We start from the raw sequence: 17,956 nt of genomic DNA on the forward strand, positions 1-17,956 counted from the left end.
CAGAAATTTGCTGCAGGGGTGGGGCACTCATGGAGAATCTCTGCTAGGGCAGTGCAGCAGGGAAATGTGGGATGGGCACCCCCACACAGAGTCCCCACTGGGGTGCTGCCTAGTGAAGCTGTGAGAAGAGGGCCACCATCCTCCAGACCCCAGAATGGCAGATCCACTAGGAGCTTCCACTGTGTGCCTGGAAAAGCCACACTCAACAGCAGCCTGTGAAAGTAGCCAGGAAGGGTGCTATACCCTGCAAAGCCAAAGGAAGGCCATGGAAGCCCACCTCTTGCATCAGTGTGACCTGGATGTGAGACATGGAGCCAAAAGAGATCATGTTGTAGCCCCTCTGTTTTGGCCAATTTCTCCCATTTGGAATGGCTGTATTTACCCAATGCCTGTACCCCCACTGTGTCTAGGAAGTAACTAACTTGCTTTTGACTTTACAGGTTCATAGGTGGAAGGGACTTGCCTTGTCCAAGATGAGACTTTGGTCTTTGGACTTTTGAGTTAATGCTGAAATGAGTTAAGACTTTGGGGGACTGTTGGGAAGGCATGATTGGTTTTGAAATGTGAGGACATGAGATTTGGGAAGGACCAGAGGTAGAATGATATGATTTGGCTGTACCCCCACCCAAATCTCATCTTGAATTCCCACATGTTGTGGGAGGGACCTAGTGGGAGGTAATTAAATCATGGGGGTAAGTCTTTCCTAAGCTGTTCTTGTGATAGTGAATAAGTCTCACATGATCTGATGGTTTTATAAAGAGCAGTTCCCCTGCACAAGCTCTCTCTCTTTGCCTGCTGCCATCCATGTAAGAGACATGACTTGCTCCTCCTTGCCATCTGTCATAATTGTGAGGCCTCCCTAGCCAAATGGAACTGTAAGTCCATTAAACCTTTCTCTTTTGTAAATTGCCCAGTCTCAGGTATGACTTTATCAGCAGTGTGAAAATGGACTAATTAACTATTAAGTGCCAATGATGCCAGATACTTTTGGGAGATATGGATCCAACAATAAAGTTCCTGTCCTCAAGGACCTTAGGAGGGTGAGGACAGGATCATGAGATTCAGAAAGCATTTATTGGGTACTTGTTATATGCCTGCCACAGTGACAGGTGATGAGGGGGATGAAGTAATTGATAAAATAAGACTGACATCCTAAAGTGAAAGTACAAACTATCAGTAATAATTTAGTAAAACAGTATAATAAAAGTCATCATGCAGTGAGAGCTAAAGGGCATTGAATGTAGAGACTTTTTTCAGGAACAACCTAAGTGGAAGTTAAAAAAGTCTCTCAGAAAGGAAGATGTAAAATATGGCATCACTGAAGCTATTATTTCACCCTTTCTTGGAAATCTTCCCAGACTTGTCGTTCTGCAACTGTCTCTTCTGTCTTATCTCAGATCAAATTAGTTATTCTCTCCTGTGAATCCTGGGACACAGGTCGTGTCCCTGCTACAGCATCTACCAATATTGCATTATTGATGTTGGGCATCATGTCTGCCTCCTCCAGTAGAGTGTAAACTTGCAGCTGTTCACACCACAACTAGCAGAAGCTTAGCACATAGAATACCCCTTTTATGATAATGTGAAAAATTGAACCAAAAGTATTGAGTTGTTTCCATTTAAAATAAACAGATAAAGGAAATGTAGACTATACATACAATGGAATATTATTCAGTCTTAAAAAAGAAGGAAATCTTGCAACAACATGAATGAACCTTGAGGATATTATGCTAAGCAAAACAAACAAGTTAACAGCAGAACACAAACTGCATGATTCCATTTACATGAGGTATTTCAAGGAGTCAAATTCATAGAAACAGAGAGTGGAATGGTAGTTTCCTGGGCATGGGGAAGGGAAAATGAGAGTTGCTAATCAACGGGCATAAAGTTTCCATTATGCAAGACAAATAAGTTGTAGAGATCTATGCTACGACAACTTGCCTATAGTTAAAAATACGGTATTATACACTTAAAATCTGATCAGAGGGTAGATCTCATGGTAGATCTTCTTACCATAATAAAAAAGAAAAGAAACATAATCCAATATATTGTGTGAATTCATTTCAGTTCTGATTACAGTAAAAAAAACCTATTAAATGCCATTTGAGAAAATCAGAGAAATATCTATACATACTATATATTAGATGATACAAAATAATGTTGATTTAGATATATATCTGTAACACATTTAGATATAAATATGTAACACATTTTCACATTTTTTTTTAAAAAAAGGTAAAATTCACAAAGAATATTGCTCTCGCCCTAACAAGAGAACAAGTTAGATTCTCTACAAATCCTTGTTATTTTCAACTATAAGAAAGTGGAGGTTGCAAAAGTCCTTAATGAATTATAATCCATAAGGTGACAAGACTTTCCTGGGAGATATGAGACCACACGTGATTTCAAGTTTTACAGAGAAATGGTAAGAGGAGAAAGCTGCCATAGATGCAGGTAACAAGAAAATAGCTGACATTTTCACACACTGTAAAAGGAAGAGTGTGAAGTGTCATGAAAGCTGAGAGTCCCTGGGAGCTCCAGGCAGTAGGACAGTCTGTGTCAACCTGCAGAGTCTCTTCCATGAACCTTCACCAAGTGCTAACAAAAGAAGTTGAGAATAAGAAAGGAAAAAAGATTTTAAAAAAGAAACCCTCTGGGTTAGGGGAAGATACACAAGAGAAATGCTCCTGCACTCTCAGGCTTACCTAAGGGTGAAGCATGAACAGGAGGGGAGGAGCATTGGGAAGGTGCCCTCTAGGGCCCAGCATGCCAGGCCTGCTGTGGCAGATTAGAAAAATGAAGCGAAAGCCACCAGGCAGTCCCCAGTAAGTAAAGAACAACTGTCTGCCTGGTGAGGCCGAGGAGGTTGAGAAAAGCCATCCTGAGAAGCAGGTGCACTAGAGGGCCTTCTGAAGGCTGAAGATGCGACAGGAAAACTGAGACAAACTCTTCAGATCCCCAGCTCTGGTAAAGGACTTGCTTTGATCCTTCCCTCCAATATCTGAAATTTACAGTGAACCAGGTATAACAAGCAATAGTGTAGCCCAGATCCAGATTGGATGGACTCAACCACACTAGTGGACTGACAGAAGAAAAGGCATGTGATTTTCTGAGTGCACATATTATTCACATCAGTCATCACTGTTCTGCTGCTTGACATTTGTTAAAAAAAAGCAAAGGAAAAAATTACCAAACACAAAGCAAAAAAATACCACCAAAAAAGTAACAATTCAATAATACAGTCTAGAGATAGCCCAGAGGTTGAAATGTATAGATTAGGATCCTAAAATAACTAAAAAAATATGTTAAAGAATCTATAATGTTGAATAATGTATGTGTAAAAATGGAAAATTTCAGAAAATCCTTTGAAACTATTTATTAGGTGGTGCAAGAGTAATTGCTGTTTGTGCCATTGAAAACAGAAATGCTAAAAATGAAAAATTCCACATTAGATGGTTTCTACTAATGATAAGCTCCTTGATAAGTTTATTAGTAGAAAGTATCAGTAAACTTGAAGACAGACCAATAAAAATTATACAAACTGTATACAAAGAAAAAAAGAATTTAAAAAATAGAACAGAGTATCTGAGATCTGTGAAGCAATGTCAAATTACCTTACTTATATAATTGGTGTCCCAGAAGAAAAAGAAAACAACAGAAAAAGACATTTGAAAAGATAATAAGCAAGAATGTTCAAAATTAATGACAGGTATTAATTTATAGATCCAGAAAACTAGAGAACCATAAACAGGATAATGACAAAGAAAACATACTACAAAACAAAAATAAAGATAAATGATTAACAGCAGCCAGAGAAAAGTATATTACATTTAGGGGAGCAATGATAAAAATGGCTTCTCATCAGAAACAATGAAAGTCAAAAGACAATGGAATCATTTCTTTCAAGTGTTTTAAGAAAAACAAAGCAAACAATAACTGCAACTCCAAAATCCCCCAAACCTGTGGATCTAGAACTCTATGTAAGTATCATTTAAAAATGAAAATTAAATGGCAATATATCTAGACAGATAAAAACTCAAAGAATTTGTTTCCAATAGACTTGAACTAAAAGAAACATTAAAATAAGTTTTTTAGACTTGGGAAAATGACACCAGAGAGACCTTGTTATGTGAGAAGGAATGAAGAACACCAGAACAAGTAGATAAATATGCAAGTAAATATGAAGGCCTTATTAAAATGACATGCATGCACGTGCACACACACATGCACACATACACTCTTAAATGGTAATTGACAGTTTAAAATAAAAAAAACCACATTGCAATGAGAAGTTTATGGCATATATAGAAGCAACATATATAACAAAAGCACAAAGTGAAAAGGTGTTAATTTGCAATCTGCCAGCCTCAGCCTCCCAAAGGTATGGTGGTATGAGCCACTGTGCTCAGCCTAAAGGCAGATATTATCAGCCTGGATGAAAAAGCTAGGACCAGCTATATGTTGTTTACAAGAAACACACTATAATGATAAAGACATAAACAGGATGAAAGCAAAAGAATGGGAAAATATACGCCATGTTAAACACTAACCATAAAAAGGCTGGTATAGTCAAAATATAAAATGCTTAGGGGTGTATTTGACAAAAGATGTGCAGCACTTCTATATTAAAAACTGTAAAATATTAGTGAGTAAAATTAAATGATATATAAATAAAAGGAAAGATGTGCCATATTCATAGATAGGAAAAATCAATATTATGCAGATGGCAATTCTCCCCTAATTGTTCCATAGATTTGATGCAATTATAATCAATATCCCAGTAGAATTTTTTATTGTAGAAACTGATGACTAATTAGAAAATTTATTTAGAAAAGTAAAGGAGTTAGAATAGCCAAAACAATCTTGCAAAAGAGTTAAAAGACTTACTCTTTATTGACTCTAAGGCCTGTTATTTGTTATATTTGGTATTAATTGGTGAGAAGGTAGATCAATCAGAGAAAACAGAGAATCCTGAAGTAGCCCGTATCACACATACTACAATTAGCACATTTATGAAATGGACATTAAAGCAATCCACCTGTGCTACTACCATATTATAGACTATGAAAAAATAATAAACCTAATACCTTTTTCACAACATATACAAAAATTAGTTCAAGATCAGTCACTGATCTAAGCGTAAAGCTTAAAACAATACAGCTTTCAGAAGAAGACAAAGCAAAATATCTTTGTGACCTTGGTATACGTCATAATTTCTTAGAATACAGAAAGTGCTTAGCATAAAATTTAAAAATTATAAACTGTACTTCATCAAAACTTGAAACTTCCATTCATGAAAAGATATCATTAAGAAAATAAGTAGGTAAGCTTACTAGGTAAAAATATTTGCAAGATATATCTCACAAAACACATGTATCCAAACTACAATAAAGAACTACTACAATTTACCAATACGAAGACACACAACCTAACTAAAACTAGGCAAAAGACATGACAAGATATTTGCTTAAACAGATAAGCAACTATACAATAAGTACATGTAAAAGAGCTCAACACTGGCAGTTATTATGGAGATGCAAATTAAAAACACCATGAGATACTACCCCACCACTGCTAGAACAGCTAACAGAAAAAAGACTGACAATACCAAATGTCGGAGAAGATGTAGAACACTTGGAGTTGCTTAGTTGTTGGTAGGAGTGTAAAATAGCACATCTCATTTGGAAAACTGTTTCACCGTTTTTTGTTTTTTTTTTTGTATGTATAAGCATGTTTATTATTATTTTAATTTTTATGTTTATTTTAGATCCAGTGCATCTTAGTGTATGTAAATTATGTCCTAATGAAAATAAAATTTAAAAAGTGGAGTTATCAGGAAAAGAAGAAATAATATATTCTGTGAAGATGGAATAATGTCAGCATTAACCAGAAGAAAATAATTGGATCTTCCAAAGGAATCCTTTTTAAAAAACAATTTTATGACTTTGTTGAGATTTAATTCATGTGCCATATGATTCACCCATTTAAAGTGCATAAACAGTTTAAAATATATTCTTAGTGTTGTTCAACTATCATTACAATCAGTTTTAGAACATTTTCATTAATACCCCAAAAAGATGTTGTACCCATTAGCAGCCACTCCTCATTTCTCTCCAACTCCCTCCCCACCTCCAGGTCTAGACAACTAACCTTTCTGTCTTGACAAATTTGCCTATTCTAGACATTTCATACAGATGAAATCAACAGTGTGTGGTCTTTGTAACTAGCATCTTTCACTTGGCACAATGATTTCAAGGTTCATCCATGTCATATCACCTATCAGTACTTCATTTTTTAAATTGATCAATAATATTGCAGTGAATTGACACAACATTTTATTTGCCCATTCATCAGCTGATGGGCATTTGGGCTGTTCTCACTTTTCAGCTACTATAAATAATCCTGCTATGAACATTAATGTGCAATTTCTCATGTGGACATATATTTTCATTTTTCTTGCATATATATCTAGGAGTGGAATAGCTGGGTCATATGGTGGCTTTATGTTTAACCTTTTGAAGAATTTTCAGACTGTTTTCCAAAGCAGATGTACAATTTTACATTCCTACCAGTGGTGTATGATAATCCTGTTTTTTTTTCACATCCCCACTAACACTTATTGTCTCTCTTTTTGATTAGAACAATCCTAGTGGGTGTGAAACTCGATCTCATTGTCATTTTGATTTGCATTTCCTTCATGACTAATGACAGTGAACATCTTTTCATGTGCTTATTGGCCATTTGTTTATTTTCTTTGGAGAAATGTCCACTCGATCCCAAAGAAATCTTTGATAGATCAAGTTATTTGCTGATTGAAAATAAAATAGTTTATGTGAAGTGAGAATGCATAGATTTTAATTTACTTGAACCTCTACCTAACTTGGAGATCTTCCACTCCAAGCTTTGGATCTTGGAGCTCCAAAAGTTGCATGGGTTAGCTCCCCTGTTGTAAACACTAACTATGTATCCTCACCTGGATGCATGAATTAAAGATGGTTCACAAAGCAGCTTATCATCAGAAGCACCTGGAAATGTGGGGAAAATGGATTCTTGGGACTAAACAACTGATTCTGAATTTTTCGGTGAGTCTCAGGTAACCATATAAAAAGAAGGTTCACCAGATGTTTCTAACGATCATTTCAGCCTTAGAATTACTGACACTACTTCATTGAAAGGTTAATGCCTGCTGCCCATGTTGGGCACCATACTGGTGGGTCTGAGTGCACAATCTTGAGTAGAACTTCAGACATACTTATTCTTGTAAACTGAAGTCATCACTCAAGAAAGATTAGTTTGCTGCATCAATCTTTAATGCCTCCCTGTCTCCCAGACTTCAAAGACTTGCACATGGAGACATGGCAAGGAAGTAGAGAGAGAACAAAAAGAAGTAGAGGGATGAAAAACAACAATAAAGAAGATGTTAAGTGGTTGTAGAGAAATGTGAATACCAAGTTTATAGAATGCATTGTAATGGTCAGATGAGAATTTAAATCAGATCTATGCAACAGGAAAACCTAAGGACAGATGTGTCTAATTTTGTATTGTGTTTTGACCCAGCTTAATTATATCTATTTGACCCAGTTCAATTATATTCTATCACTAACTTCAAAAAGAATATTTAACACTCAAAGTAGAGGTGCCAAATTCATTAAAGTTGTTACTACATGCTATTCAGCCTTCCTCCTTCCCGCCACCTCTTCCTCCTTAACTCTTTACAGCCCAGCCTCTATATTCAAAGAAACAATTTCGAAATCTGCTCCCCTAGTGGCCACTAGTGACTGGACAGCTCACTGCCTAATTTATCAGTCCCTTCTCAAACTTCATTCTTCTTGACAGCTCTGCAGCATTGAATCCATTTACACTCCCTCCTTCTTGATCACCTGTGCTCTTGTGACTGCCTGGATAGAGCCCACTTCACTCTGTTCCCTCATGGGATCAGCATCTGTTATTGAGGTTCATTCATGGGTTAAGTGCTGAGTCACAAAACTGAAGTGGGCCCGGACCCTGCCTCCAGGAATTTCAATTTAATAAGATGTCCTCCTTCTTCTACAGTCTGACCTCTCTCATAGATTCTCAGACTGCTCAAGCCCCCTTTAACATAAGCACACCTAATGTTCCCATCTTCTCAGTTCTCTGGTTTTCTCTCAGGGATGTCAGCTATTCTCTTTGGAGGTGAGTCCCAGTCCTGGACATCTAGCCCTAAGCTCCTAAGCTTGGCAGCCTTGCCTTCCGTGGTCTAACCCAAGCCAGCCTTCCATTTCATTCCCCGTTTCTCTCCAGCAAGCATTTGGTGTTTTGTCTAAATTGGACCTCTTGCTGTTCTTCATACAGGCCCTTCCTATTCCAGTTTCCATGCCTTTAATCATACTGTTTCCATCTGCTAAAAAAACTCTCCCTATCTGTGCCCGTAGAAAAATCACTCATTCTTTAAAGCCCATTCCAAATGTCACCTCTTGCAAGAGATTTCTCCAATTCCTTCCATGGCCTTCTGTTTCCTGAAACTAGATGTATGCTCTTTTTCCTTCCTTACTCTCATGCCACTCTGTGCTTTTGTAAGTCCTTTATTTATTTCATCTTAATCTGAGTGACTATATTGTCCTCCACTCTAACCTGAGACTTCATTAGGCAATGACTGCTCTTGTTTACTTCTGTGTCCCTAACACTGAGTAACTTACAAGTACACTCACAACCATACTCAACATGCCCTTAGTGGACTGAATTGAAATCCAGAGACTGAAGGAGAAATCATGATAGCAGCCCACCTCCCCTACCCCTCTGGCCCATCATCATTTCTTGAAAATTCTTTAGGAAATAGGATTTTCAAGATAATTTTCTTTTCCATGAAATGCCTTAGTTTGCAGACAACTAAGATATCCGTCTCTGGTCAGGGATAGAGCAATTGCTGTAGCTCTTCTAGGCAGCTGCTGGTGGTGAGCATTTAGGGGAAGTAAAACCAGGGGAGGAGGAGAGCCGAAGAGATCCGTGTTCCCATCTTGATTTCCTAGTCATTTCCTGTGTGACTTTACCCTACTTATTTATCTTCTCAGAGTCTCAGTGGAATAAAGTTAATCTTCTCCATAGGACTGATGAGAAAATAAGCAGGATTTTACATATGTTTATAAATTTATAGTTCTATATCTTCCTTAAATACTATAGCTCTAGTCCCAGTAATAAGCCACCAGGCATGGGAATCCAGTCCACACTTCTTCCTCTTGAGGAAATTACATCGACAAATGGAGTTTTAGTACCATAAACTATCATCAAAATTTGAGACTTCTAAATGCTCTGTTTAGCCACCATGACCTTTCTTTACATAAAACATTAAGAAAATATTCAAAGTACCAGACTGGGCAAAGCAGAGTACTCTGGTAGTGGTGGGTGGGGGCGCACAGAAGCCCCTCTCAATGCCTCCCTACATGCTATGGTAGTGGGGGACAGAGTTTCCAAACACAAACTCAGAAATCTGATGCTCAGGAGAATACCAGTTGAAAACCAGTTTTAAATACCTGCAAATTCTACTTGGATCACTTTAAAGGCTTTTGAGATTAGACTTGACCAAGAATTCAACACTGGTCTTTCCGGAAGCATGGAAAGCTGAGACTCCAAGAACAGCTAAACAGGCAAGTGGGGCCACTGAATTCTGGGAGGTACGCATGAGCATGCACAGATGCATATGGAATTTAGGGTTTCCAAAACATAACAAGCACATTAGTCTCCTACTCCCAGGCTTTTATACACCCCCACAGTTGTGAATAAATGGGACATGTTACCACTATTTTGGCCTTTGTACACACTGAATGCAACAATGTAAAATGCATCTGATAAGAAATGGAGGGGAACAATTAAACATGTAAATAGTAAAAGAAGGGTGGTAAGATTATAGATAATTTGTTTTGTAATTTTTAAAAAATTTAATAAACCATTTTTTAACAACATATATGTGTTAAACATATATATAAAATATATAAATTATCTTGTGTATGTGTATGTGTGTGTGTACTTTTTTTTAGAGGAATACCAAAAGGTAAACCAGTAAAAAAGCCCATTTGTTTGATACATCAACTCGCTCTGCCTCTAGTTAAACCCCTTACCAAACCAAACCAAGCCAAACAATAACAACAACATAGCACGCTGAGTTAAATCAGAAGCAAGGCATCTTTCATTGACTATAAACTAGATTAAATGTGCTTTCAGAACATATAAGCTTTGGGGACAATTTTCCTTTTCAAGTAGCTATTTAAAACCTGACAAAGACCCCCCAAAAAAAAAAAATACACATACGGAGCTTATGCTTTTGGTTTAGTGCACCTTCAAAGACTCTTATAGCATTTCCTTAGCAGAATTCTGCTAGAAGGTTTAATCTATATGCAAGGAAGTTCCAATTATTATTTTTAATAGAGATAAAATACTTGAAAAAATTAAAGTTTAGGCCGGGCGCGGTGGCTCACACCTGTAATCCCAGCACTTTCAGAGGCCGAGGTGGGCGGATCACGAGGTCAGAAGATCGAGACCATCCTGGCTAATACGGTGAAACCCCATCTCTAGTAAAAATACAAAAAATTGGTGGCGGGCGCCTGTAGTCCCACCTACTCGGGAGGCTGAGGCATGAGAATGGCGTGAACCCGGGAGGCAGAGCTTGCAGTGAGCCGAGATCCTGCCACTGCACTCCAGCCTGGGTGACAGAGCAAGACTCCATCTCAAAAAAAAAGAAAAATTAAAGTTTAAAGCACATTAGAGTTTGCAACAGATGGTGATCACTGGGTAAAAAAGACATTTACCCGTGCTTGCTATTGTGAAATTGGAATTTCGAAAAGGGGTGAACATGAGAGTTATGGAAGAAACACGAGCTTAGTTTGAGCAGACATAAACGTTCCTCATTCATGTGCGCATTCTCGTTTGTCAATATAGTCAATCAAAAAATAAGAAAAAGTCTCTGTCTTTTTTCAGTCATGATTCTTAAGCCATTTCACCTGAGAAAAAATTCAAGTTTTTGATAAGAGAATCATAACTTTTAGGATAAAAGAGATATATGTCAAAATCCTGAAATGATTTGTACAATCAAATAATACATAAAGAAAAAAGGAAGTGACTAAAAATATTCTATAAGCCTTATTTCTGGTATTGATCATGATTTTCTTTCACATTTAGCAATATTTGTTTTATATGAATCTTTGTAAATTACTGTCCTTAGTATTTTCTTTGGAACGTGATACAGTAATTCATAAACATTTTAAGGAAAAATACGTGATGTTTTCTTCACATCTTTTTTCTTTTGTATGTACTTAATAATTGTGGGCTTACGACCTTCAAAAGGAAAGCAAAGACTAAAATGTCCTCTGTTTATGCTAGAGCTACAAAAGTTGATTACTTCTAAAATCAAAGAAAACCATGGGTATATTAAACACATTTTCCATTGGGTTTCTTAAAAATTAGGGAAAAAAAGAAGGAAAATGACATTAGAAATGATTTCAGAAAAAAATGCATAATGACTGATATAATTTGGCTGTGTCCCCACTCAAATTTCAACTTGAATTGTAGCTCCCATAATTCCCACGTGTTGTGGGAGGGACCTGATGGGCGGTAACTGAATCATGGAGATGGGTCTTTCCCATACTGTTCTCATGACAGTGAATAGGAGTTTCACGCTGATGGTTTTATAAAGGGGAGTTCCCCTACACAAGCTCTCTCTTGCCTGCCGCCATGTAAGGCGTCCCCTGCTCTTCCACTATGACTGTGAGGCCTCCTGAGCCATGTGGAATCGTGAGTCAATTAAACCTCTTTCCTTTATAAATTATCCAGTCCCAGGCATGTCTTTATTAGCAGCATGAGAACAGGCTAATACAGTGACCTTTGGATTTGATTCAACTATGATATAAAATCTTTATGTTATAACTTCCTTATCAACAAACTATAAGGAATGTAAAAAAGTTTCCATTATTATAATTTTTGGAACTTACTTTCAAAATCCAGGAAAAAGTGTGGATAGTTTTCAATTTCCCTGGTAAGGACTTTGAGCAGGTTTCCCATCCCAGCAAACCTAGGAAAGGCAACACAAAACCAAATACCATTAGCAACATAAAAAAAAAAATAGACTTGCATGAATAACTCTGGGCCCCCCATCGCTACCTTTGAATACCAGGAGCATCTCCAACCCAGGGGCTGAGCAATAACGTAGCAACTCATTTCTGAATTGGTGACAGATAAATATCTCTGAGGTGCTGGGTCTCTAAAACTTAGGGACATGTGGCCTAAGTCGTACAAAGTATGACAATGATAGAAGTGTTACAAGCTCTCTCTTGAGAATACACATGCAGTCCATATCTCGTTCACCATATTAAGAAAAAAACATAAATAATAGTCTATGAAAAGAATCAGGTATTTTCGTTATAGGAGACAAAGTTTAGGAATATTCTCCAGAGTGCCTCCCTTCCACTTTTCCTAATCCCCTGGATCCTTACAACAAACGTTTCAGCTTTGCTTTGTTTCCTTTAGATAGATGTGGAACATGTCACATCAGGGGACAAGACAACAAAGAGGGCATTTTAAAAATAACTGTCTAAAAAAGTAAGTTCCTGAAAGCTCATGAGGAATAGAGTTTAGAAAACATAGATTTACATTGCCAGGAACTCCTCTTAACTTGTGTAAGAGGCCAGATTTCTCAGAGGAGTGGCCCCTGGCAACTTAGAGGATCTTGTGATCTGATATTTCAATGGTAATGACATTGGATACTTCTGGAAGCTTAACAATGAAAAGCCATAATGCCCAAAAAGTTACTCTCCGTAAAATTGCAGCCTAAGATATTTGCAAAGGTGAGTCAAATCAACAGAAAAATACAAACCTATTACATATCAGCAGCCTAACAAAAAGAATAGCTAACATGTAGGTTTTTTTTTTTTTTTTTTTTTTTTTTTTTTTTTTTTTAATAAACAGAAAATTTCTACTGCTCTCAGCTCTAGACATTAAACTATCTTCTTAGGCAAGTCACCAATCCACACATTCATTCAACACATATTTACGGATGAGCAATTAGATGCTGGGCACTGTGCTCTAGGGAAGACATTCCTCTAACTCTCTGTAAGTGAACTCTTGTGCCTCAGATATCTCAGTTTGTGAAGGATCAATTTGAAAAATTACTTAACTGGTGCAAGGAAACTGCTGGGCTTCAATTTTCTATGGCTATAGTTTCTAACAATATTTATGTTGATACAAGGAATTTTAAAAAACACACCACTCTAAGCAAGATGTGGCGAGAGAAGAATGTACTAAAAGGATGACTCTGTGCATGAGAATATGTAGCAAGTGGTGGAATCTGGTCTCCGTAATCCTCCACTGGGAAAACACACATTTGCAGACATACTCCCCGATATAAATCACTAACATGAAACCAGAAGACAGACTGTTTAAGTAGTCTATCCTTTGTTAGACGGCCGGTGTTTAATCCCAGCTGTTTTCTACTACCTCTGCTATCCAGGCCAAGAGATTTCATCTCTGTAACCCTCAGTTTCCTTATCTGTAAAATAAACTTTTGAAAAGGATCTATTTCATCGAGTTGTGAGAATTAATGAGATAAAAGTATAAAATGCTTAGCACAGCACTTACAGGAAGTGCTCAAGAAAAAATACGTACTTTTACTATTGATGATGATAGTTACCATCATCATCGTCATCTACATGATTATCCTAATAGCCTTCAAATGCTTGTGTAGGATTAGGCTCTGAAAGACGGATTATAATAAGCTGTATGTTGTGCTAGGAAAGACAAGACTAACAGAGAAATGATGAGAAAAATATTCTAACCATTATAGTTGTCTGAATATTAAGTGACTTGCCTAGTGAGATAGTGAGTTTTCTCTCGCTGGTGATAGTTAAGTAGAAAAACACTATTATCAGCCCTTAACATCATTGGAAAAATGAGTTATGTGTGGGGCAGAAGGCCGGACTGGACCCATCCTAGACATCTCCCACCTTGAGATGTAGGAATATATTTGGGCATGCACGCACATGCACACACATACACACACGCTGGAAAGCAAACATCATATTTCTCTCTTCTCAAAAATTGTTCTTTGTCCTTTCTGTCATTCTTCCATTCCTTCCCTGCCTTTATGCACATTTCCTTTTAAGATATTTTTGAGCAAAACCTTGTGTGAGGTAGGTTCTGCCGAATTAAAGGTTGGGCTGATAGAGTCCATCCCTGCCACTGGGCAGCACTCACTACCCCTCCTGGGTCTCTAGGAAATGATCTGTTTCCAGATTAACGCACAATTTCAGATTAAGCCTGGAGTCACTTCTTGTAAGAAGATGATTTTACTGTTTTTAGGAGTACTGATTTTCATACAAAGTGCTTTAATGGAAGCTAAATATTCTTAATTTTCCTAGTTTTGTGCTATGAATGTGTCAAAGGAGACTTGCATGGATTGGGCTTCCCCCTAAAACTCTGTCCTGTATGTGATTTTACTGTCAGAGTACCTGAGTAGAAGATATGCCAAGCCTTTGAAACTCATAACAGATAGAAACAAACACATTTAAAAGTATGTCCAAATATTAGCTGTGGAATTCTATCTCTTCAAAAGGTTATCTCAGTGGATTGACTGATATCATCAGATATTTTTGAGCATCATTCTAACATGAACCAAAGTTAATTACTTGAAAATCCTAGGATTCTAGCTGTGTCACCTCTCAAGCAGGGACCTCTAGAACAATGACTGTGGACACTGTGTAGAAATAGAGTACAAGTCTAGTCCCATGGAACCTAGAAAACAAGTGTTTCATCTCATTATGGCCTAATGATGTGATGCTTACTGCCCCACTCCAAGGTTGATAAGAATTCATGCGAGTGTCTTCTGGTTTAGGGGGACCTGCGAAGTGAATTGGTCCATCATCACACAGATGGTCACCTAGTAGACACCACAGTTATTTTTAACTGGACCTAGAGTTTCACTTGGAAAGGCCTCTCATCCATATTCTGCATGACAGATTACTCTCCAAATTTTTCAAGCAGCTCGTCAGTGAATACAAAATATACATTGCTATTACCACAGTACTCGGGATATAGCTAAATTAATTCATATACAGCTTATTTTTTATTATTTTATCTCATTCAATAAAATAACTAGTTATTATGCACTATTAGAGAATGCAAATCAACAGTGGAAGTAGGGGGAGTAGGAGAGTAAAAGTGAAATAGTAACATAAAGGTAGAGGCAAGAAGTAGATTAATTATAAGCCATCCCACCCAGAACATTTGTTGGAGATAGCTTATCGTTTGCTCTTGGATAGACAAAGCAAAGAAATGTCCCCTTCAATATTTGGTGTTCAGAAAATACAAACAGGTTATACTAGAGAAGTATAGCTTTTTTTTTGATTGACTGATAAAAAGGAAAGAGAGTCATGGCTAACAGAGAGTCAAGACAATGAGAAATCTCCTCTCCTTGGGTTTCTAAAGGAGAAGCTGTTTCACAGAGGAAGTCATATTTGAGGATGAGATGAGTCTCAGGGCTCCCATGGGCAGAGCTGTGGTTACACATCCAAATGGGTGGCAGAGTAGCTTGGTTGGGGTGTACTCTGAAGGGCTGGGAACTCTGGTTTCTACATTCTATTTTGGTGATTCCATGGATACCCTCCTAATGTGACCTGCTGTTGGGTCTATCCCAAGGGACGTCAGTTTACCACCTTTCCCTATGGTGTGGGAGCTTATATCAGAAGGAATACAGCAATCCAGCGGGCACTCTGAGCTCCCTAGGATGACTTTAATCTGAGTATCTGAGTTTATTACTTAAATATAGTATGTTGTGTATACTGTAAAGTTTAGGCTTACTTTAGACACACATATACAAATATGTACACACACACACACACACACACACACAATGACTCCCTTGGCATGTTCAGAAATCATTTCTAAGTTGAAGCCCTACTGGGACATAATGCAGCTACACTGGTGCACACGGAAGTTTTCAGATCTAAATTCATTCCTGTGGGGAGGGTCTGGTAGGGGTGGAGCAAGGACAGAGAGTACAGGTTAAGTATTCCCCAGTTTCAAAAACCTGAAATCTGAAATGCTCCAAAATCTAAAACTTTTTGAGCGCTCACATGACACTCAAAGGAAATACTCACTGGACTCCAGATTTTTGTATCTGCAAGGTTCAACCAAGAGGTATGATATAAATATTCCAAAATAAAAAAAAAATCTGAAATTCAAAACACTTCTGGCCCCAAGCATTTTAGATAAAGGATACTCAACCTATACAAGGTCTTGGCTGTCAGATTAAGAGACAGGAGAGGATATACCAGTTGGATAAGCACTCGTGAAGGGATGGGGTCCTGAAAATCAATATCCTTTATTTGGATGTTTCCTGCTTTGGAGAATGGCATTGGAAGGTGGTCCTCCTTTCATCCATGTCCTCTCTGGGAGGCCTTTTACTCTTAGAGGTGCCAGGCTTCCCTGCTTAGATTTTCCAGGACTCTGCTCCTTCTCTAATGAAGTGAAGGTGTCTGGGCATCTGGGTCACTGGGTCCCTGGCATTGGCTGGGTCTATTTTCCCAGGCATTGCAAGCTGGGACTAACTTACAGAGATTAAGACACAGTCTTGAGAATCTGAAGCACAGAGTAGGCCAAAGTAACAATACGATGTGTTGACTCAGCTCATTCTCAAACATGACTTCTGTGAAACAGCCTCTTCTCTTAGAAACCAGAGGAGGTTTCTCTTTGTCTTGACTCTCTCTTAGCCATGACTCTTTTTCCTTGTTTTTCATTAAAAAAGCTGTACTTTTCTAGTTTAACCTGTTTGTATTTTCTGAACACCAAATCTTATCCCAAAAGGTATGTACTGTAAGTAATATATGAATAGCATCATAGAAAAGAGTGCTTGAAAGAGCCTCAAGAATATAAGGCACCATCTAACTACCTGTTACTCCAGAGCAAGTCATTGTAGCTGTGAGTCTTGGGTTCCTCATTTGCACAACAGTATGATAATAATATCTCCTGCATGGAACTCTTGTCAGGACTAAATGAACTGGGTGTGAAAGCAGCATGTACACCATAAAGGACTGGGCAAATATTACCTATAATTGTTCAACATTACAACTCCTCTTATAGTTTAAGATATTCAGGGAATCTGACAAATGGATTAATGTCCCCAGCATGGTATAATTCCATATGATTTCCATTTTTCTTTATTTTTCAATATTGGTGTCCTAAGATCCATGGTCCTTTATGTATACCTTTTCCACACTAAACTATAACCAGGTAAATGCTTAGTGGCATTAATAGCTGAAAGAGACTTTTTTACATGCAAGACACTGTATTTTAGATACATTTTCTTATTTCATATTCAAAATGTACTTGGGGGAAGATATATATTATTAGAGATTGGAAAATTAAGAATTATTAAAATTAAGTGTAGAAGCTGATTAAAAAACATAAATTCTTATGAAAGACAACTAAATTTTCAAAAGAACAATTTTTATATAAGTTTGTGATAGAGGCTTCAGGTAATTCTACAAAAATTAAAACCCATTTTCAATGCAAAATTCCCAAACATAAACAAATGCTTTTAAGAATATGAACAGTGAGGTCACTCTCTTAGTAATACTAGGATTATCATCAACTATTTTACTTTTTTTTTTTTTTTTAGACAGAGTCTCACTCTGTTGCCCAGGCTGGAGTGCAGTCTCCGCCTCCCAGGTCCAAGTGATTCTCCTGCTTTAGCTTCCTGAGTAGCTGGGATTATAGGCACCTGCCACCACGCCCAGCTAATTTTTGTATTTTTAGTAGAGACGAGGGTTCACCATGTTGGCCAGGATGGTCTTGAACTCCTGACCTCAGGTGTTCGACCTGCCTTGGCCTCCCAAAGTGCTGGGATTACAGGCGTGAGCCACCACGCCTGGCCAGATTTTACTTTTTAACCAAATAATTGTGTCTATGTCTACCCCATGTCATATAGCACAAAGTCTAA

The 17,956-nt window shown here is 37.6% G+C and overlaps 1 protein-coding gene across 2 annotated transcripts in view; it reads right to left on the reverse strand.

Annotated features, from left to right (window-relative positions):
- The window catches only part of FAM49A (family with sequence similarity 49, member A), a 110,915-nt gene that overhangs the window by 25,875 nt on the left and 67,084 nt on the right, over positions 1 to 17,956 (reverse strand). For both annotated transcript variants that reach the window (XM_011942069.1, XM_011942070.1), the window contains one exon: positions 11,958 to 12,037. In XM_011942069.1, coding sequence (XP_011797459.1) covers positions 11,958 to 12,027 — 70 coding nt within the window. In that variant the 5' untranslated portion in view covers positions 12,028 to 12,037. The remainder of the gene's footprint in view (positions 1 to 11,957; positions 12,038 to 17,956) is intronic.

This window comes from Colobus angolensis, unplaced genomic scaffold (genome assembly GCF_000951035.1).
Source record: "Colobus angolensis palliatus isolate OR3802 unplaced genomic scaffold, Cang.pa_1.0 Scaffold205, whole genome shotgun sequence".
Classification (NCBI taxonomy): Eukaryota; Metazoa; Chordata; class Mammalia; order Primates; family Cercopithecidae; genus Colobus; species Colobus angolensis.